We start from the raw sequence: 23,207 nt of genomic DNA, 5'->3' as shown, positions 1-23,207 counted from the left end.
TTAAGATGATGTTAACACATTATTATTTTAGTATACAAAAGTTTAAAAATTAGAAGTAAAATAGTGGCCCCTGTATCAGACGGACACAACCGTACTCACTGGGAAAGACCACTACTATAGGAAATTAATCATCCAGTCATTCTGTCTCCTGCTCTGATAACAAAGGATTTTGCTGTATTTCCTGACAAGGCATTGCAAGATTCCAGACTGGCACTGCAACCCTGCATTCCAAAATGAGTTCGGAAACCAGGATGGGGAGGCAGAAATGGGAGTGTGAAGGAGCAGGTATCAAAGAAAAGATTGCCACACCTCCTGGAGATTCATTTGCAAGTGCTGGGCCATGCCTGCCGGTGGGGCTTTTGGGATCACACTGGAAAGTCTGTAGACTGGTTGGAATTTAGAGTGTGAGTGTGTGTGTGTGTGTGTGTGTGTGTGTGTGTATGACTGGCCTAGATGTGGAATGACCACTAACTTTTATTGAGCTCTTGCTAATGCCAGGCACGATTCTGAATGCTCCATACACAATGTCACATCAGCATCAAGGCATGGGTCCATTATCCCCGTTTTACAGATGAGAAAACCAAGACAGAGCACAGTTTAATGATGTCTCCCAGGTCACCAAGTTCTAAGTGTGGATTTTGGGAATGGTTGCAGTCAGCTGGTCTCTGAGCCCAGGCTCAGCCACTGTGGCTACACTTGTGGGGGTGGCTGTGCATTCTGTTTGCCAGGCAGCATCTGGATGATACTTTTGTCCCAGAGTAAATGTAAATAGTGCCCCCTTAATTTTGGACATGAATTTATGTAGTGGCCCTTACTGGATTACCCCAAGGCTTGGTGATTACATGATTTAGATCATTTAGTAACTGGCTCTTTTTTCATAATGACTTGTCGAATTGAATAGAATTCTCTCAACATCTTACTCTCTTTTCTTTCTTCCTTTTTTTTTTTTTTTAAAGAGATGGGGTCTCACTATGTTGACCAGGCTGGTCTTAAACTCTTGGCCTCAAGCGATTTTCCCATCTTGGCCTCCCAAAGTGTTAGGGTTATAGGTGTGAGCCAACGCTTCTGGCCTCATCTTATTTATGTATGGTCTCTTTCACAAATGGATTTGTGGATTCCTTACTAGTTTATGAGATATGATCTTCCTTTTTAAGGGTTCTTTATACTTTTCAGAGCATTTTCATACACTCTGGGAGGCTCATAACATGTATTTTTAATCTTATTTTAAAGATGAGAAAACTGATGCTTAGAGACATTGAATAACGTAAGTAAAATCCCAGCAAGCATTTTGTATGCCTTGGCTAGGTGCAGTGGCTCACCCCTGTAGTCCCAGCATTTTGGGAGGCTGAGGCAGGTGGATGGCTTGAGGTCAGGAGTTCAAGACCAGCCTGACCAACATGGTGAAACCCTGTCTCTACTAAAAATACAAAAATCAGCTGGGCATGATAGTGGGCGCCTGTAATCCTGGCTACTCAGGAGGCTGTCTCAGAAAAAAAAAAGTTGAGTTCCAAAACTAAAGAAATCTCTGACATGTTCTTAAGCTTTCTCTTGGCCTCCCACTTACGTTTCTTTGGATGGAGCATTAATAATCCTCTTAAGCAGACCTGTCAGGGACTTCACACAAATGTCAGTGTCTGCTTAATGGGCTATAGATTTAGGAACTTCAGGTCTCCTGAAGCTGTAAGACCTTTAAGCAGATGTTACTCCTTTCATTAAAGAATTAAGACACCGTGTGGCCTGCTGCCAGGGAGTGTTTGGAGCTTAGGAGGTATAGGTCATCTGTGGAACTGTCTTTGCAGGGGAATACATTTGAAAAGCCAATCTGCTGTTCCACCTGTCTAGTGAAGATGGAATGAGGAAGCCTTTTCCTTGTCACTGCAGTCTGGCTGCTTCAGCTCTGCTGAGAACACATTTAGATCATAGAGCACTCTCTAATACCCCCAGACACTGAACGTGGTTCCATTTTATTCAGTAATGACCAGTCAAAATTTGCAAAAATGCAAACAATGTTTATCTAGTTCTCAGTCTCATTTCTATTTCAGTTCCTGTGGTTAATAAGCTAACATCTTATCAATAAGCTAACATCTCCAAAAGTGGGTTCTATTGAGCACTTGTTCTAGAGAAATTCATATATATTACTTCTAGGATTGTATCAGTATAATTTGTTACAGTAGAATAACTTATAAGCATGATATTTCTAGTATTTCATCTGACTCGGTGATATGCTATGGCTGTGTCTCCACCAAAATCTCATCTTAAATTGTAGCTCCCATAAATACCACGTGTTGTGGGAGGGACCCAGTGGAAGTTAATTGAATCATGGGAGCGGTTTCCCTCATACTATTCTCGTGGTCGTGAATAAGTCTCACGAGATCCGATGGTTTTATAAGGGGAAATCCCTTTTCCTTGGTTCCCATTCTCTCTCTTGCCTGCCGCCGACATGCCTTTTGCCTTCTGCCATGATTGTGAGGCCTCCCCAGCCACATGGAACTGTGAGTCCATTAAACCTCTTTTTCTTTAAAAATTACCCAGTCTTGGGTATGTCTTTATCAGCAGCATGAAAATGGACTAATACACTCAGTCTTCCTTTTTTTCTTCTTGAGTACTTTCCATGATTCTTGTTCATTCTCTTACAGAAGCCTCACTCTAAAGAGGTATTGCCTGAATAACAAAACATGAATTTGTATCGAGGGAGAAAAATAAAATGGCTTACTTCTGTCCATTACTCAAGGGTGGGTGTTCTTCTTAATTTATGACTTGTATATTACGGAGTCCATACATGTGAATTAAAAACCTGGATAGACATATTTGCATTTAATATGAGAGACCCATAAAGGACAGCAAAACTCTGCTCCTTGGGACACAGTAGCCGCATCGTTGGAAGAATTTGATAGGGTTACCCAAGGTTTCCTAAAGCATTTTTGTCAAACACTAGTTCCTCAAATGGCTTGGAAAGAAGTGAATCCTTGGACAAGTTATTTTGAGAAAGAATAATTATAAAACCTTTCTTTGGAGATTCACAGTGCTAAAAGCTCAGAGACGTCCTGCAATAATAAATCCTATAAAACTTTGGCTTGTCATTCCCCAAACTTATTTGATGACAGAATTCTAGGTTTAACATATATTAAGATCCCCAGAACAATAAAGTATACAGTAACATTTTAAAGTATACACTAACATTTTCAGAAATGTCAGTGTGTACTCTATTGTTCTACCACAGTGGTTGAAATGGAAATGAGATTGGGAATGATATGCATTAGATGAATGTTGAGTTTAATGATTGGCATTAACCACTGGAAAACAATTTGAAAGGAAATGAGGCTGATACTGTGGCTATCACCATTTTCTTTGCTCACCTGTCATGTGATGGTACTGTTCTTTCCTCATAATTTGCCATCCATATTCTTTTCCATTTCTCCTTTACTGTTAAGAGTGAGGACTTACTGGGGAGAATGCTAAACTCAAATCCACTTATTTCATCAATCTTTCAACTAATTATTTCCTTTTTTTTTTTTTTTTTTTTTTTTTGAGGTGGAGTCTCACTCTGTCACCCAGGTTGGAATGTAGTGGCACGATCTCGGCTCACTTCAACCTCCATCTCCTGGGTTCAAGTGATTCTCCTGCCTCAGCCTCCCAAATAGCTGGGATTATAGGTGTGCGCCACCATACTCAGCTAATTTTTGTGTTTTTAGTAGAGACAGGGTTTTACCACGTTGGCCAGGCTGGTCTCAAACTCCTGACCTCAGGTGATCTGCCCACCTCAGCCTCCAAAGGTGCTGGGATTACAGGTGTGAGCCACTGTGCCCAGCCTCAACTAATTATTTCAAAGCCAGAGATTGCATTCTGCTCTAGGCAACAGAAACCAGCTACAGTGACAATGACATGAGTTAATTTTTCTCATTTAACAAGAAGTCCAGAGGCTGGTACAACACCTCAGAAATGCACACAGCTCTACTAACTTTAATGTGTGTTCATGTCATCCTCGTGATCTCAAGATGGCTATACCATTCCAAACATCGTATCCGTATCTGTGGTACAAACCCGAAGAAGGAAAAAGGAGGAAGGGCAAAAAACCACAGGCTTCTGTCAGCTGAATTTGTACCTTCTTTTATCAGGAGAGCAACAGTTTTCTTGGAAGCCCCACCCAGTAATGTTTACCTACATCTCCTTGGCCAGAACTGTGTTTAATGGCTACCTGAAGCAGCAGAGGAGTTTGGAAAATAGAGTTTTTAGCCCAGCACATTGCTTCCAGGAAAACCAGTGTTCTGTTAGCAAATAGCACTCGATGTGTTTTCCAAAACCATCATTGAATTAGTCCTTTTTAAACAGAGGTCCATGTTTTGGTCTTCACTGGATCTAGATTCAGATTAACTCTGCAGATAGTTACTGAGTGCTTTTAGTCATAAACCAAGCACAGTAATTGCATGGAGGAATGTGTATGGCAAATTACACTGTCTGCCTTCAAGGTAATCATAATCTAAATAGAAAGGCAGAGAAATAGCTACACAAATAACTCCAATAAAGTTTAATAAGTATTATATGTATGATCTTAGACCTGGTTATTGGACTAATAAGTAAAATAATATTTGAAATCTGTCCTATACAATACAGATAACACATATATCATATCCACTCCCAAGGAAAGAAATCTAATGGTCAGAGTTTCAGGGGAAATGGTGCAGGTTAGCGGAAGGTGCAGAAAAGAAAAAGAAAAGTTGAATTATAACTCAGTTTTTTCTCACTGATTATATTTATTGGAGTGGCTTTTATTTTGCTTTTGACCCTCCCAACTTTCTTTTACTTTTTCTATCGTGAGTTCTTCATTATGTTAGATTTTTTTTTAAAAAAATTCTATCTTAAAACATGATTGTCCTTTTATAAATGTCATCTCCTAGCTTAAGACTTACTTCCTCTCCAGTCAGGCCCTTCTCACCCCTGTCTAAGAACTTATGGTGAGAGATTTAAAGATTAGAATCTTCCTTACTATATCCAACTTTAGGAGCTGTGCTTTAGTAGAATCAGAAAGATTCCTGGAATAACTTATTTTTCCACTAAAATTGGCAAAACAACTGTTCCCTTGGTCTGTATACCTGTGAGGCCAACAGGCTGCCTGCTGGCCTCCAGCTTAAGAAGACAGTATTAGCAGGACCAATTCTTAGTGGTTTTATTATATTTTTAAGTTCCCTGAGAATAAAATAATTCATAAAAATATGTAACCCTGGCCAGGCTCAGTGACTCATGCCTTTAATCCCAACACCTTGGGAGGCTGAGGTGGGAGGATCACTTGAGCCCAGGTGTTTGAGATCAGCCTGGGCAACATAGCCAGACCCCATCTCTACAAAAAATTTAAAAAATTATCCAGGTGTAGTGGCGCACACCTGTGGTCTTGGCTACTTGAGGGGGCTGAGGTGGGTGGATCACTTGATCCTGGGAGGTCAAGGCTGCAGTGAGGCAGGATTGTACCACTGCTGTCCAGCCTGGGTGACAGAGCAAGATGCTATCTCAAAGAAAGAAAAATTATATATGTATAAGTGTATATATATACACACACACATATGCTTACCTGTGTGTGTGTATATATATAAACACACATACATGTACTTACGTATATGTGTGTGTATAGACACAAACAGACATATAAGCCTGTGATTTGCCTTTCAGACGTTGAACTTTCTAACAGGTTTTGGGATTCCAGAAGCCCCTGCATCATTGCTTCTGAGTGGAACATAGACGAAAAGGATAGCATGGGCTCCTCATCCCTGAGTGACCTGATTATCTCTTCCTTGCTATTGAGTCCCACTCACCCTGCAGTTATTTTCATTCTGTTCCAAGGGGACGGTAATAGATTTATATAGAGTTCTTGTTTTGCATGTGTGCATACTATTGGATAAAAGGGGCAGCTTCTACTAATGATACACTTCTCTAAGTGAATGAGTTACAGAGCAAAATATACGTGGGAATTGGAGTCATATAACCACTTCCTACAGCTCCACCCCTCTGATGCTGCTGCTTACATGCTATACTGATGTAGGGGAGAAAAAATACTTTTCCTCTATTTGTCCTGTAAATTAGACTGGCCAAAGACAGATTAACAAGAGAAAAGCAACAGAATTTTATTAGCATATGCGTCTTGCTTACACATGGGAGCACCCAGAGATGAATAACCCAAAGTGGTGATTATAACTTGGGCATATGACTGGGCATGGTGGCTCACACCTGTAATCCCAGCACTTTGGGAGGCTGAGGCAGGAGGATCCCTTGAGCCCAGTAGTTCAAGACCAGCCTGGGCAACAAAGTGAGGCTCCATCTCTACAAAACATTAGCCAGGTGTGGTGGCATGCGCCTGTAGTTCCAGCTACTCAGGAGAATGAGGAGAATGAGGCTTGAGCCTGGGAGGTTGAGGCTGCAGTGAGCCATGATCATGCCAGTGCCTGGGCAACAAAGTGAGAACTGTGTTTAAAAAAAAAAAAAAGGAAAAGGAAAAGGGGTTTTGAGCTTCTGGATGGGGAGGCAGGTTATGGTAAGGTGACCAGGAAAAGTATGGTGAACAAGAGTTGTCTAGAGAGGTTTGTTACACAGGTTTCTGTCACTTCTCCACCTTGAAGAGTTGTTAACAGTACTCCCCTTCTTGGTGCTAGAGAGGGAGACACCTCTACAAATGGAAATGTCCTTTACAAAAGGAAAATTGATGCCCTGATTTTAGAGCTTTTCCTGAGTCTGCTGGTTCTCAGTGGCCTCTAGCTTAAAATAATCCATATTCTGGCTCCCTTCAGTCAGCTTGCGGACAAGACGTATGATGGACATTGATGACACTGTATCATTTCCTTTTTTCTCTCAAAGTGCTATTCAGATTTCATGTTTCTACATTTAGGAGTACCAGAAACTTTCTGTGTTTCCTCCTTACACTGTCAAAGTAGGAATTATAAGTAGTTGCCCCAAGGCAGAGGAAAGTCTTCTCTTGGTGATGGATAAGTCCATGTCATCTCCAAAATGTATTTTCACGTGAAAGGTCACTGTCAACCATAAAGTTACCAGTATTGACGTTTAAGTCACTGAACTCTTTAGAGCTTGTGTGAATTAAAATAATATCTGCCATACATAGATAGTAAAATATCTGGGATAGTTGAAAGAATTGTTTCCAATCAAAAATAACAATAGTTGCAAAATGCCCTATATTCTATATTAAAGCAGAAATGTGTTTTTACCTTATATTGAACTCCTACTTGCCTCTATTATCACATACAGTGTTTTTTTCAAAAAATTGTTCCTTTGGAGGAGTGATTGAACGTATTTGATTTTTTTAAACAGCTGTATTAAGAAGTAACTCACATACAGTATAGTTTGCCATTTTAAAGTGTTCAATTCAGTAGCGTTAATATATTCAGAGTTGTACTGCCATCACTGCGATCTCATTTTAAAACATTTTCATCATACCCAAAAGAAACCTTGTACCCAAATCATTCCCTTTTACTCCCACCCACAGCCCTAGTCAACCACTACATCCATCTCTATAGATTTGCCTATTCTAGGTATTTCATATAAATTGAATCATACAGTGTATGGCTGTGTTAGCTTCCTATTGCTACTGTAACAGATTACCACAAACTGAGTAGCTTAAAACAGTAGAAATTTATTTCTCACAATTCTGCAGGCCAGTCTGAAATCAAGGGGTCAGCAGGGTTTGTTCCCTCTTAGGGGGTCAGAGGGAGAATCTGTCCCATGCCTCTCCCCTTGTTTCTGTAGGGCCAGCAATCCTCGGCGTTCCCTGGCTTATAGATGCATCACTCCAGTCTCTGCCTGCATCTTCACGTGACCGTCTCCCCTGGGTGTCTTTATATGACCTTCTTATAAGGACATCACTCATTAGATTAGGGCCTTCCCTAATCCAGTATGATCTCATCTTAACTGATTACATCTGCAAGCACCCTTTTTCCAAATAGGGTCACATTCTGAGGGTCTGCCGGACATGAATACTGTTTAACCCAGGACAATGGCCTTTTGTGTTTGGCTTCTTTCACGTAAAATAATTTGCCAAGGTTCATCCGTATTGGAGTTGTTGTAATACATGTATCTGAACTTAATTCTCTTTTATGGTCAAATAATATTCCATGGTGTGTGTATACCAGATTTTATTCATCACTTCAGCATTCGATGGGCATGGGGTCGTTTCCACATTTTGACTTTTGTGGATAAAACTGCTTTGAATATTCATGTACAAGTTTTTGTGTAGACTTATGTTTTCATTTCTCTCGGGTTAAATTTGTTTAACCTTTAAATCTGTCAAATATGATACACTTTTTTGTATAACTGTATGGGGTACAAGTGCAATTTTGTTACATGCACAGATTGTGCAGTGGTCAAGTCAAGGTTTTTAAGGTATCCATCACCTGAATAACATATATTGTACTCATTAAGTATTAATTAAGCTTCTTGGCTGGGCACAGTGGCTCACACCTGTAATCTTGGCACTTTGGGACTCCACGGTCACCTGAGATGAGGAGTTCAAGACCAGCCTGGGCAACATTGTGAAACTCCATCTTTACTAAAAATGCAAAAATCAGCCAGATGCGGTGGCAGTTGCCTGTAATCCCAGCTACTCGGGAGGCTGAGGCAGGAGAATCGCTTGAACCCGGGAGGTGTAGGTTGCATTGAGCCAAAATCATGCCTCTGAATTCTAGCCTGGGTGAGAGAGTGAGACTCCGTCTCAAAAAAAAAAAAAAAAATTAAACTTCTTGTCATCCTCTCCCCTTCCACTCCCTCACCCTTCCAAGTCCCCATTGTCCATTCCAGTCTCTGTGTCCATGAGTACACATTATTTAGCTTCCACTTATGAGTAAGAACATGCAGTATTTGTTTTTCTGTGTCTGACTTGTTTCTTTTAATTTTAATTTTAATTTTTTTGACTTGTTTCACTTAAGAAGAGGTACATATTTATGCCACTCTGTGGTAATGGCTGTTATTAAAATTCTAACAGCCATTCTGATCAAATGAATTCTTGTTCATTTTCTGAATCTTGAGTTAGCCTTGTATTTCGGGGACTTTTCAGTGACTCGTCTGTGGGGAATTATGTTTTGTGGGAAATAGGCTTCTTTCCTTTCAGCTTGTTTGATGGAAATCTATTGTTAACATTACAAAGAAAGCTGTCTAGTCTTTCACTTGCTAGTTTGTGTCCTTCTTTGTTATTTGCAGTAGCATTTAACTTTTTTTTTTGAGATAGAGTCTCGTTCTGTTGCCCAGGCTGGAGTACAGTAGCGCAGTCTTGGCTCACTGCAGCCTCCGCCTCCCGGGTTCAAGCAATTTTCCTGCCTAAGCCTCCCAAATAGCTGGGACTATAGGCACACGCCACCGTGCCTGGCTAAGTTGTATTTTTAGTAGAGATGGGGTTTCACCGTGTTGGCTGGGATGGTCTTGATCTCTTGACCCCTGACCTCATGATCCCCCTGCCTTGGCCTCCCACAGTGCTGGGATTACAGGCGTGAGCCACCATGCCTGGCTGCATTTAACTTTTTAAACCATTTACAAAGCACTTTCTCTTTGTGATATTTTGGTTTTTGTGGGGTTTCTTTGTTTTTGTTTTTTTGAAAGAGTCTCACTCTTTCGCCCAGACTGCAGTGTAGTGGCGTAATCTCGGCTCACTACAACCTCTAACTCCTGGGTTCAAGCGATTCTCCGGTCTCAGCCTCCCAAGTAGCTGGGATTGCAGGCATCTGCCACCACACCCAGCTAATTTTTGTATTTTTAGTAGAGACAGAGTTTCACCATGTTGGCCAGGCTGGTCTCAAACCCTTGGCCTCCCAAAGTGCTGGGATTATGGGCGTGAGCCACCAACACCCGGCCTCTTCCCACAGCTTCTTGACAGATTAATAGAGACTTGATTATATTAACTCTGGAGCTTTATTGTTCTGCATATTTTGTACTTAAACCAAATAAACATTCCATAAAACCAATTTTTCATTTTTTCTTGACAGATCTCTTACAACCTTGGGGTTGGTTATATCATCACTGGCTGACCAGGCAGCTGGCAAGGGTAAAAACAAATTTGTGCCTTACCGAGATTCAGTCCTCACTTGGCTGCTTAAGGTAATCCATTGCTCTGGTGTTCTTTTCCAACTAAAAGTTGGCTATTCCAGATGTGACAGAGTAAAGGTGTGTACAAAGCTTACCAAATACCTAAAGAACTCTCCTGATGACAGTTATTCTAATTCCTAGGAACACAGAATGAAAACTATTTTCTGCTCCTTTTTATTCCATTTGAATGCCGTTTGACAGGCATTATTCATTGCTTGAATATGGAGAGGACACATTTCATCTTGTCTTGACATTATTTGTGAAATGCCAGTCCATTTCCACATAATGTTTCCTTCATAGAGAATAATGTCATACATAACACGTTTAGTGCTTTTATCATATGTGTTGTCCATGGAGTGGGCTTCCTAAAATGCTGTTTGAAATACTTGGCAGGACAATTTGGGGGGCAACAGCCAAACCTCTATGATAGCCACAATCAGCCCAGCCGCAGACAACTATGAAGAGACCCTCTCCACATTAAGATATGCAGACCGAGCAAAAAGGATTGTGAACCATGCTGTTGTGAATGAGGACCCCAACGCAAAAGTGATCCGAGAACTGCGGGAGGAAGTCGAGAAACTGAGAGAGCAGCTCTCTCAGGCAGAGGTAAAAGCAGCCTGGTGCTCCCTGCTGGTAAAGTTCCCTGGCTTGCGGGATTTGACTGGCAAGGGTGTGCTCATTTGCAGTTGCAGGTCATCTGATATGGTTTGGATTTGTGTCCCCACCCAAATCTCATGTCGAATTGTAATCACCAGTGTTGGAAGAGGGGCCTGGTAGGAGGTGATTGGATGATGGGGGTGAACTTCCCCCTTGCTGTTCTCGTGATAGTGAGTTCTCACCAGATCTGGCTGTTTAAAAGTGTGTGCCACCTCCTCTTTCACTCCCTTCCTCCTGCTCGTCGTGTAGGATGTGCCTGCTTCCCCTTCCACCATGACTGTAAGTTTCCTGAGGCCTCTCCCCAGCCATGCTTTTCATATAGCCTGAAACCCCTTTTAAACCATGAGCCAGTTAAACCCCTTTTCTTTATAAATTACCCAGTCTCAGGTATTTCTTTATAGCAATGTGAGAACGGACTAATACATCATCTCAATGTGGTTCAGCACTTCATTGTTTATTGGCATCTGCCAAATGCTAAGCATTGTGAAGACCAACATGAGTAATACAAGATTTCTGTCCTAGGAACTTATAGTCATGGAAACAAACAAATAAGAGATAATTCCTGCTATACCTGATCATTTACTTCAGTAAATCAGTTGGCCTTTGAACTTTCAGTGAGAAAGTATGTTGTTTATATTAACATTATAAACTATTATTTCCACAGGGCCTTGCAGTTTTCAGGGAATTTAGTTAGGTATCATCTCCTTCTTAAGCCATGGAAATAGCATGATCAAAGATAATTAAACGTTAGGAATAATTCAGAAATCTTTTACTTTTCCATTTATATCAGGAAACAAAATCTTTTTGCATTGTTTATCTTCTTTCTTTGGCTTTACTCAAACTTTAATAATGATACTCTTCCAAATAGGTGTTGCTTTTTACAAATTATTGGGCGAGGCACTGTCTTATTTGAAATATGTAAGAGGACAGCTTTGGAGGCCAAGTGCCTTAGTTTAAGTCACAGGGTTCCACATGCCAGGACTTGGGAGTGTATCTGTCACTTCTAAGTTCGCATTCCTTCACCACTCTCTTCTGACCCCACTGTAGTTGGGAGGGTATTAAGTTGTAAGAAAAAAGGAAAGAAAAACACAGTTAATGGCCATTGTTTATGGAACATTTACATGCCAAGCACTATGTTAATACTTTTATCCATCAGCATATTTCATCAAAAAGTATTCAATAGAAGACTGAAAAAACAAACAAAAAGGTGAAGCCAGGAGTCTGAATACTCTATTAATTGGTGATCTTGGCATTGCATTGTAATTGTTTGTTTATATATCTTTCTCTTCTTCCAGGCTGTGGCTCTTAAAGTACAAGATGCTGCGTTTTATTAATTTTTTTATCCCCAATCCCTAGCCTAACATTGATACTAGAAAGCACTTACCACAATACCTTGCACATAGTAAGTGCTCAATAAATGTTGCTGATTTTTATTATTATTTATAATCATTCAGTACATTAAGTATAATTTTTAGATAGATGGTAAGAAGGGTGGCAAAACACCAGAAAAATAAAAATGCTGATAAACCTTGAAAATAGTCATGATGCTAGGGGGAAAGTATAATGGTTCTGCAATGTATTGATAGGTGGATTATCTACTTATTTGCATTTCTACTATGACCATATAATCTAGGCCAGATGGCTCAAGCAATACCTGGCCAACGGAAACAAAAGAAGAGCCACATAGGTCCACCTAGAATTTTCTTTTTCTGTTTCTTTTTTTGTCTGGGCAGGGGGTGGGTGTGGACAGAGTCTCGCTCTTTTGCTCAGGCTGGAGTGCAGCAGTGCCATCTTGGCTCACTGCAACCTCCACCTCCTGGGTTTAAGTGATTCTTTTGCCTCAGCCTCCCAGGTAGCTAGGATTACAGACAGGTATGCGCCATTACACCCAACGAATTTTTTTTGTATTTTAATAGAGACAGTGTTTCGCCATGTTAGCCAGGCTGGTCTCAAGTGATCCACCCACCTCAGCCTCCCAAAGCGTTGGGGTTACAGGCAGGAGCCATTGGCCTGGCCTATAATTTTCATATATGTCCCACTGTACTCAGCACTAAATACCACTGTCAGGCTCTGTTAATACCATGAGCCTCAGGCATACTCAGCTAGCTTTCACATCATCATGTCTCAGCTTCTTGTCCAAGCTCTGCCATCTTTCTTGTTCATAGAGTTTTACTCTGTAGAGGCTCATGTTACTTTAAGGTGTCAAAGCACATTATTGACAAGTAAAGGCCTCTCCCCTCAAAATTTTGTTAAGCTGCAAATACTTGTATTGAAACCTCTTAGTTACTCTCCCTGAACAAACTAGAAGGGAAACCACTGCCCTTTTAGCCAGCTGTGCTGCTTCTGTGTGAATGATAATGATAAATAAGCAAAACGTATGACCATCAGTGGAGAAAGGTAGTCTGAAGGCCCAGATTCAAAATTTAAAATACATGAGAAGTCTTTACCTTTTCTTGCAGATTAATTTAACTGGAATTCATTTATTGATGATGAGTGTTAACCTCTGTCTTACTGAAAAAGAAATCTGCTTAAGTAATATTTTTCCTGCTTATCTATTTCAAAGTTGAACGTTAGCATCTTCTAGGGCTTTAAATGTGAAATTTAAGTATGATGGATAAAATGACTCTAATGATTTGTTTCATTTTCATTCAGAACACTGGTGTTTCTTTTTCAGGGAGCAGCCATGTTCTCTTACATTTGTTTGATTAATAAAGGTCAAAAACCCACCCCAACAGCATATAACTTAATTTTTTCCAACAAACTATTGATAACTGCTTAAGAGGGACAGTAACTGATTGTCTTGTACATAATGGAAAAATTTTGAACATCAGATATCTCTGGTTTCATTTTAAAGGCCATGAAGGCCCCAGAACTGAAAGAGAAGCTCGAAGAGTCTGAAAAGCTGATAAAAGAACTAACAGTGACTTGGGAAGAGAAGCTGAGGAAAACAGAAGAGATCGCACAGGTAGCTTGATAATTTAGCCCTAAAATATTGGGATTCTTTTTCATTTATTGTCTTTTCTGTGTAGTTTCCTGTCATCTTCAGAAAGTCTTTTTTTTTTTTTTTTTTTTTTTTTTGGCAGAGTCTCACTCTGTCGCCCAGGCTGGGGTGCAGTGGCATGATCTTGACTCACTGCAACCTTCACCTCTTGGGCTCAAGGAGTTCACATGCCTTAGCCTCCCGAGTAGCTGGGATTACAGGTGCCTACTACCATGCCCGGCTCATTTTTATATTTTTAGTAGAGATGGGGTTTCACCATGTTGGCCAGGCTGGTCTCAAACTCCTGACCTCAGGTGATCTGCCCACCTCAGCCTCCCAAAGTGCTGGGATTACAGGTGTGAGCCACTGCTCCCGGCCTTGGAAGGTCTTCTAAGGGCCCTTTTCTGCTGAACCAGAGATTGCAAAGATCACTTTTTTTTTTTTTTTTTTTTTTTTTTTTTTGAGACAGGGTCTCCATCTGTCACCCAGGCTGGAGTACAGCAGCTCAATCATAGATGTTTTGCAGCCTCAACATCCTGGGCTCAAGTGATTCTCCTGCCTCAGCCCCCCAAGTAGCTGGGACCACAGGCACGTGCTACCATGCCCAGCTAATTTTATCTATTTTTTTGTAGAGCTGGGGTCTTATTTTGTTGCCTGGTCTGGTCTCAAACTCCTGAGCTCAACTGGTCTCATACACTCTGGTCTCAGCCTCCCAGAGTGCTGGGGTTACAGGCGTGAGCCACTGTGCCTGGCCCAGCAAAGATCACTTTGAGACACTGACGTCATGTCTTTTTATCAACGTACAATTTGGCCCATGTATTTGCTAGACGTGTTAGATAGCACTAAATTTGAACAAGCATGGTTACAGAAAATGTCATTCATATTTCCTGCTCATCACATTTAAGCGAAAGTCTGTTTTGTGGATTTTTTTTTTTTTTTTTTTTTTTTTTGCAGACAGATCTCACTCTGTCACCCAGGCTGGAGTGCAGTGGCGCAATCTTGGTTCACTGCAACCTCCGCCTCCTGGGTGCAAGCGATTCTTCTGCCTCAGCCTCCCGAGTTACTGTGACTAGAGGCTTGCACCACCACTCCTGGCTAATTATTTTTGTACTTTAGTAGAGACGGGATTTCATTGTGTTGCCCAGGCTGATCTCAAACTCCTGAGCTCAGGCAATCCATCCACCTTGGCCTCCCAAAGCGCTAGGATTACAAGTGTGAGCCACTGTGCCCAACTTTGTTTTGTGATTTTTAGATCACCTGGCAAAGAGGCTACCTGATTTTTATTTTATTTTGTTTTATTTATTTATTGAGATGGAGCCTTGCTTTGTCACCCAGGCTGGAATGCAGTGGCGCAATCTTGGCTCACTGCAACCTCCGCCTCTCAGGTTCAAGCTATTCTCCTGCCTCAGCCTCCCACGTAGCTAGGACTATAGGTGTGTGCTACCACACCTGGCTAATTTTTGTATTTTTTTAGTAGAGACAGATTCACCACATTGGCCAGGCTGGTCTCGAACTCCTGACCTCAGGGTATCCACCTGCCTTGGCTTCCCAAGAGGCTACCTAATTGACAGAGAATTTGTAACATATAGCATATCATAATTTTTTCAATGTATTTGATTATTTGGGCTTATTAGGAAATGCTGTATGTTTATATTTTAACTTTTACTTAAGTTAAAATATAAAGGAAGTACTATTTCTCGGGGTTGTGTGCATTATGAATTTCTCTACATTATATATTTCACGAACATTTTTAATCTTATTGATCATTTGGAAATATTGGACCATCCCGATCACGTAGCTTAACAGTAGTCACTGGAACCCAGTCCAGCCTTCTGCTGATATGTTTCTTATAGGTATCATTCACACCCACACATACCCCTACTCCTCACTCACTACCCCGCTTAACATTGCTTTATGTTTCTCTGTAGTACTTAACACCACTGGAAATTCTGTGTACCATATTGACTTAACTGTTTTCTTATGGCCTGTCTCCTCCCACCAGAATATAACTTGTCATGAAAGATGGGACTTTATTGGGTTCAGTGCTGTATTCCCAGCCCGAGATCAATACCTACTACATTGTAGACTCTAATAAATATATCTTGAATGAATGAATGAATGAATGCAAGGCTTTCCGCAGTAGAGACCCAACCTTCTCTTCCAGCCTCAACTCCCACTGCTTTCCCATATTTGCCAGGGGTTCTTGGCCCCTGAAATCATCTAGTATGTCCTGAACCTTTCATTACTGTGCTTCCGTATGCCCTACCCCAAGAACACCCTATCCTTATATTTCTGTTGAAATTCTTCTTATGCTTCAAGAACTATCTCAAATATATTCTCTTTCTCCAACCTTTCTTGGTCTCTTAACCCATCATGATCTCTCTCCTTGGAAGCCCCTGGCATTTTGTACCCTTCCAATAGCACAACACTCTCTTCTTTTGTGCTCTAGTTATATGGTCTTGTCTCCTCTACTAGACTCTAAGCTCCTTAAGAGCCAAAATGGTGTCTGGTTCATCCTTGGTGCCCCTATCACGCCTGCCACAAGATGTCGTGCACTGTAGACTCTCTGTTAATGTGGTTGAGCAGAGCAGCATGTGTAATCCCATTGGCACCGTCCCCAGAAACAGTGACTTACTCTTTCCGTGGATACGTCTTATGAATAGAACAACAAATAGTTTCCTTCTTTTGTCTGTTTTTGTGCACAGGAAAGACAACGACAACTTGAAAGCATGGGGATTTCCCTGGAGATGTCTGGTATCAAGGTGGGGGATGACAAATGCTACTTAGTCAATCTGAATGCAGACCCTGCTCTTAATGAACTTCTGGTTTATTATCTAAAGGTAGGAGAACATATAAATACATAGTTGCAATCAAGATTCATTCCTATATAGTTCCTAGTTGAATCTGGAAGCCTGTCTCTGTGATGTTGCTTTTTGTATCCAGCTTAGCCCTCAATAAAACTAAGATGGATAGTGCCCTCAGATCCCCACTAAGAAGGAAAAACAGCTATTTTGTATCATCTGGGGCTGATCTCCTGTGAGTCCAGTCTCAGAGGGGCACAAGTGGACAACAGTAGGTATGGAGGTGATGCTTCGCTATATGAGAAGGCTCTAGGTGTGAGATGGTGAGGATTCTGGGGAATATCTGTGTTCTTCCACAAAGCTCCCGAGAAGCTCTAGAGGTTCTTAGTTATGCTTCTGAGTAATTCCAAGGAGATCTCAAGATCAACACAAGCCTAAAGCAGACCCTCGTCCTAGATTAAATAGACAACAGTGTTCTTCTAGTTCTATCCCTTGTAAACCTACATCCTCAGGAAATAACTTTTGGTCCCATAATCACCCTTCAAGTGTAGAGGTGGGATGGGGCCGCCCTGTTGCCACTGTGGTTGCAGGATATGCTATGTTGGATAGCTTACTGTAGCAGTTCTCAAATTTTCTGACTTCAGAACCCATTTACACGCTTAAAAACTATCAAGGACTCCAAAGAACTTTTGTGTATCTGGGTTATATCTGTGTTTACTGTATTGGATGCTAAGACTAAGAACATTTTAAACTACAAACATAAACATAAACCCTTAGCCCTCAGGGCTATAACATCATTACGTGTCTCATAGACTCTGGAAAACCCCACCAATACACGCGTGATAAAATGAGAGAGCAAAGGCAAACAACATGTTCATGTTTCTATTAAAGTAGTTTTGACCTCATAGACCTCCTGAAAGGTTCTCAGAGACCCCAGGGGTTCTCAGGTCACATTTTTAGAACTGCTTGCTTACTCTGCAAAGTGAGAAATAAGATATCTGATTGACATGGATTTAGGACACCGCGACTGACATAAGGCATTCAGCCAACCATCAGGGCATTTTTAATCTCACACATACACTTTCTGAGTTACAGAAACAAACTTTCAAGGACTGGGGACCTGGGGACTTGAAGGCAGCTTGTATATGCAGTTCACACACCTAAAGCTCTAAATGCAGAGGTATTGCCCGCTTGTGAACAATGAGGCACCTTGTTAAGGATTCTGATCTGCCTAGTAAATATATGAAATGCAATGGAGAATAAGCCAAAATTGAAGCAAGGAGCCTCAGTCTTCTATGATCCTTTCCCTTCTACTTTCCTAGAGACATAAATATGGTACAGATAGCCCCTGAGTTATTGAGAGTCCCCCAACAAACTTAAGATTTGTTCATTTAGACAATGAGTAGGGGTAAGGAATTGTCTCTGAAATCTTAATTTTGAAAGACCAATCCTTATACTTTCTCTGTCAAATAGGGAAGTATTATTGTAGTTATTAAACTATTTTAAGAGCAATAGTAAAAAAAAAAAAAAAAATGGGACAAGCAGTGACTGAATCACCAATAGTCACAGTCCTCATATGTCTGCGGTTCGGGTACTTAAAAATCACATGAGGCCAGGTGTGGTGTATTTACTGTCAATCAGATGTCCTGTTTCTCACTTTGCAGTGTAAGCAAGCAGTTCTAAAAGTGTGATCTGGGGTCTCTGAGAACCTTTCAGGAGGCCTATGAGGTCAAAACTACTTTAATAGAAACGTGAACATGTCATTTGCCTTTGCTGTCTCATTTTATCACGCATGTATTGGTGAATGGAGTTTTCCGGAGTCTATGAGACATGTAATGATATCATAGCCCTGAGGACTAAGGGTTTATGTTTATGTTTGTAGTTTAAAATGTTGTCAGTCTCACGCCAGTAATCCCAGAACTTTGGGAGGCCAAGGGGGGAGGATCACTTGAGGCCAGGAGTTCAAGACCAGGCTGGCAAACGTGGTAAGACCCCTGTCTGTACTAAAAATAAAAATTAGCCGGACATGGTGGCACATACCTGTAATCCCAGCTACTCGGGAGGCTGAGGCAAGAGAATCGCTTGAACCCAGGAGGTGGAGGTTGCAGTGAGCTGAGATCGTACCACTGCTCTCCAGCCTGGGTGACAGAGTGAGACAGCATGTCAAAAAAAAACCCACAAGTTTGTACATGGTGTGACCCACAGGCAGCCATGCTCTATGTCATATCAGTATTAGAAATCCAACATTTTTAGCATTTTCAAAGTTGGATATTTTAAAATATGACTCTCAATGAAACTGCTTTTTAATGGTTCTTAAATTTATGTAACTGTTTTCAAAACACTTTCACTGTTAACTCAGATGATCCTAAAAGAAATGTAAGTAGGCGAAATGGATAATATTATCCTGGTTTTGCCAACAAAGAAATTGAGGCTCAGAGAGTGAACTGGCTTGCCCGTGGTCAAGTCAAAACTGAAACTCAAAGTATTCTACTGTCAAGTCCAATTTCCTGTGTTAAAAACAACAACTAATCATTGTCAATTGGGGATTTTTTTTTGGTAGTGTTTAAACATTTTTTAATTTGGTGTATTAAGGGTAAGCTTTTTACTTTTAATGCTTAAGATATTTAACATCTCTGGCAGGATTCGTTTAATATTTTTGTGCATATGTTGATGAGTTATTCAAACTGACTGTGATAAATTTTTGTTAAGTTACTCATAAGTGTGAGTTTTTCTTTCTTTAATAATCTTTTACTAGGATCACACCAGGGTGGGTGCAGATACCTCTCAAGATATCCAGCTTTTTGGCATAGGAATTCAGCCTGAGCACTGTGAGATTGACATTGCGTCTGATGGAGATGTCACTCTTACTCCAAAAGAAAATGCAAGGTAAGAAAAGTAAATGGCGACTTCACGTGTCTTGTGTGCCTTATTTTCAGAAGGAGAAGGCTGCCTCTTTCTGTTTGCTTTCAGCTATATTAAAGTTAAGGATACACTGGGTCCTCCAGGGGTCCTGGCCTTCTGATTGTAGAGAGTGATTACTGTGAAGGAGTGACTATTTTTGTATGGGAGTTCTAGTTCCACTTATTCCATAACTCTGAGCTTTAGAACCCTGTAAAGATCAGGAGTCCAATAATGAGAGTAAGTGAAAAGAGTAACTAACTTACTGGAAAAGTAAAACTCCAAATGACACTTCTTTTCTTTCATCAAACTTTACCTGACAGTCCTTTGGCAAATTAACCTTCAATTAACTATTTAGTTATCTCGTCCACCTCCAATGTTTTGTTTTGTTTTTAAATACCAGAAAATTGGCTAGGCGGGGTGACTCACACCTGTAATCCCAGCACTTTCAGAGGCTGAGGCAGGAGTATTGCTTGAGCCCAGGAGTTCAAGACCAACCTGGGCATTATAGTGAGACACCATCGCTACAGAAAATAAATAAAAAAATTAGCCGAGCATGGTGTTCGATTCCCGTAGTCCCAGCTACTTACAAGGCTGAGGTGGGAGGATCACTCAAGCTCAGGAGGTCGAGGCTACAGTGAGCCATGGTCATGGCACTACACTCTAGCCTAGCCTAGGTTACAGATCGAGACCCTGTCTCAAAAAAAAAGTAGAGAGAATAATAAAAAATGTAGAGAGAATAATATAATGAAACCCCATGGACCCATCCTCCAGTTTTAAAAATGAGCACCTCATAGACGATTTTGTTATTTGTATGCCTTCCATATCTCCTCCCCCTTCCTAAAGCAGGCCAGGAACAGTGGCTCACACCTGTAATCTCAGCACTTTGGGAGGCCGAGGTAGGCATATTGCCTGAGTCCAGGAGTTCAAGATCAGCCTAAGCAACATGGCAAAACCCCCTACTCTACAAGAAATAAAAAAAATTAACTGGTGTAGTGGTACACACCTGTAGTCTCTGCTACTCGGGAGGCTGAGGTGGGAGGATCACTTGAGCCCAGGAGGTTGAGGCTGTAGTGAGTCATAATTGCGCCATTGCACTCCATCCTGGACAACCAGAGTAAGACCGTGTCTCAAAAAGAAAGCAGAATTATTTGTTATTTATTTATTTATTTATTTCGAGACAGAGTCTCACTCTGTTGCCCAGGCTGGAGTGCAGTGGCAAGATCTTGGCTCACTGCAACCTCCGCCTTCCGGGTTCAAGCAAACCTCCTGCCTCAGCCTTCCAAGTAGTTGGGATTACAGGTGCCCACCACCACGCCCAGAAAAAAAAATTATTTTAAAGTAGATTCCAGATTTTATAACATTGTATCCGTAAATATCTCAGTATGTCTCTCTAAAAGATGAAGATTCTTATAGTTTCAATATCATCATACCTAAAATAATTAATAATATTTCCTTACTAATCATCATATAGCCAGTCAGTGCTGAGATTTCCCCAGTTCTTTCATCAGTGTTCTTTTTCAGATGTTTCTGGAAATTAAGATCCAGATAAGATCCTACCATTGTTTTATAGTATTCCTCTTAGATCTCTTTTAACAAATGGGTTTCTTCTTCCTCTCTTCTCTCTGTGTGTGTGTCTGTTTATCCCTGTCTCTCTCTGCCTTTCTTCTTCCTTGCATTTTATTTGTTGAAGTCACTTCATTGTTGATCCTAGAGGTTCCCACAGTCAGGATTTTGCTCACTGCATCCCATGGCATAATTTCACATCCTCCATTGTTCTCTGTATTTCCTAAATTGGCATTTAAATGTGGAAGCTTGATCAGGTTCAGCTCAAATTTTGACAAGAATAGCCATGGGTGGTGCTTTCTGTCTCCATCAGGAGTGCATCATGTCAGGTTGTCATTCTCTGTGGGGTGTTGGCGGCCCTTGGTCCTCATGGCTTAGATCGTGTGTTTTCATAGTAGTTACACATTCTGCTCTTCCTTCTTTAAGCATTAGTTGGAATGCATTTATTCAGAGAAAGCTCCCCTAGTTATCTCTTTGGCTACCAGGGCAGGGTCTTGTGCTCCTTCCCATTCACCTGGTATTTTCCCTCGTGTTCTCCCAGGTCCTGTGTGAACGGCACCCTTGTGTGCAGTACCACCCAGCTGTGGCATGGTGACCGAATCCTATGGGGAAATAATCACTTTTTTAGGTAACATCTTTGTGTTCTGTAATATATTTTCGTATACGTTTTTTCTGTTATCTATTTAAGTGTAAAGCAAGTTGATTTTCTCTAATGGTGAAAAACCCCACAGAATAAACTTACCTAAGAGGAAACGTCGAGATTGGTTGAAAGACTTTGAAAAAGAAACGGGTCCGCCGGAGCATGACCTGGATGCAGCCAGTGAGGCTTCCTCTGAACCAGACTATAACTATGAATTTGCACAGATGGAAGTTATCATGAAAACTCTGAATAGTAATGGTAAGACCCTCACGCTGTATTCCAGCGCCTTGGACATTTCCTCACCTCACACCACCGAGTGAGGGATAAGCATGCATCAAGTGTCATTCCGCATTCCACATTTTAAACACATAAAACTGCTCATTTCTTTAAAAGGCCATCAGTGAATAACTAATGACAAGATATGGGGGAGATGGTCTTCTCCCTCAGTTACAACCAGGATATGGATGGTCCTGTTACTGAGACCTCTTATTCCCAAGACAATTATGGTAACATTTCCACGGGCCTGCAATACTGAATGATTTTGACAGAATTCCTTACCAAATTTCTCATCATCGAGCCTGTCATATCTGAATCCTTGAGAATGTAAAAACCCCCAAGAGAATATAAATTCAGGAATTTCAAATATAATCTAATGGAAAGATAAAAGTCACAGCATTTTAGTATAAACTCAACTGGAAATTGTACCCCAAAGATACTTATTTAATAAGCCCAGATCACTTTTACAAAAATGATAGTGAAAATGAAATGCTTTATAGCCTCTTTGTTTGACTTATACTCCAAGTTTCACGTCTAAAAGTCTGTGTTCCTTCACCTTTTCTTTCTTCTTCTGTGCCTATACACACCTGCCTGCATTAAATAAAATAGACACCAAATTCTTTCCTTCTTTGCTGTTTTATAAATGTACTTTTTCTTATCCCATCACTCAGTCTCTTAATTACTAGACTTGATGACTGGGACTTAGAAACCAGACAGCAGTTTTCTCCTGTTACCAACCAGAAGATGACATTTCTGGGACTAGAACGATTTTATGAGGATAAAACTGAGGCTGTTTAGGGGCACCTGAGAAAGGTAGTTTGTAGGCTCAGTCCAACCTCCCCTTCCCATTCATCTGATTTGGGGCACCTGAGGTTCCCTAACTTGAACCAGGGTGGACCTCCAGGGTCCTGACTGCCACAGGCCGCCTCTACCTGACAGGGGGCTTGAAGAGCATTTTGTTTTTGAGAGTTGAGCTCTTCCCTTAAACAGTGGCTTTCTCACTTTACTCTTTGAGCCTATCTGGGAAGAATTTGAGCATAGAGAATTTTGGCATATGTGCTGCCAAGGCAAGCACATGGTGAGAGAATTATCAGTCAGATCTCTGGCATATCAAATTGGGGATTCTGTTGCAGGAATAAAGTTTTTGGCCTTTTCATTGATTTCTGATTATGAAGTTTTTGCCTAGGGAGCCTCTTTTTTTTAATTATAAAAATGAAATAAAGGGTTGGGCATGGTGACACATCTGTAATCTCAGCACTTTGGGAGGCCGAGGTGGGCGGATCACCTGAGGTCAGGAGTTCGAGACGAGCCTGACCAACAT

General features: G+C 41.0%; 1 protein-coding gene across 15 annotated transcripts in view; it reads left to right on the top strand.

Moving 5' to 3' along the window:
- The window catches only part of KIF13A (kinesin family member 13A), a 230,481-nt gene that overhangs the window by 141,004 nt on the left and 66,270 nt on the right, over positions 1–23,207 (top strand). For 14 of the 15 annotated variants that reach the window (XM_031666952.1, XM_031666945.1, XM_031666939.1 and 11 more), the window contains exons 10-16: positions 9,969–10,080; positions 10,462–10,674; positions 13,580–13,690; positions 16,411–16,545; positions 19,262–19,392; positions 21,512–21,598; positions 21,702–21,868. In XM_031666952.1, coding sequence (XP_031522812.1) covers positions 9,969–10,080; positions 10,462–10,674; positions 13,580–13,690; positions 16,411–16,545; positions 19,262–19,392; positions 21,512–21,598; positions 21,702–21,868 — 956 coding nt within the window. Of the gene's footprint in view, positions 1–2,544; positions 2,733–9,968; positions 10,081–10,461; positions 10,675–13,579; positions 13,691–16,410; positions 16,546–19,261; positions 19,393–21,511; positions 21,599–21,701; positions 21,869–23,207 lie in introns of those variants that run through there. The other variant, XM_031666949.1, reaches the window with a different exon arrangement.

This window comes from Papio anubis, chromosome 6 (assembly GCF_008728515.1).
Source record: "Papio anubis isolate 15944 chromosome 6, Panubis1.0, whole genome shotgun sequence".
Taxonomy (NCBI): domain Eukaryota; kingdom Metazoa; phylum Chordata; class Mammalia; order Primates; family Cercopithecidae; genus Papio; species Papio anubis.
The sequence above is the reverse complement of the archived record's forward strand: the minus strand, read 5'-3'. Positions and strand labels throughout refer to the sequence as shown.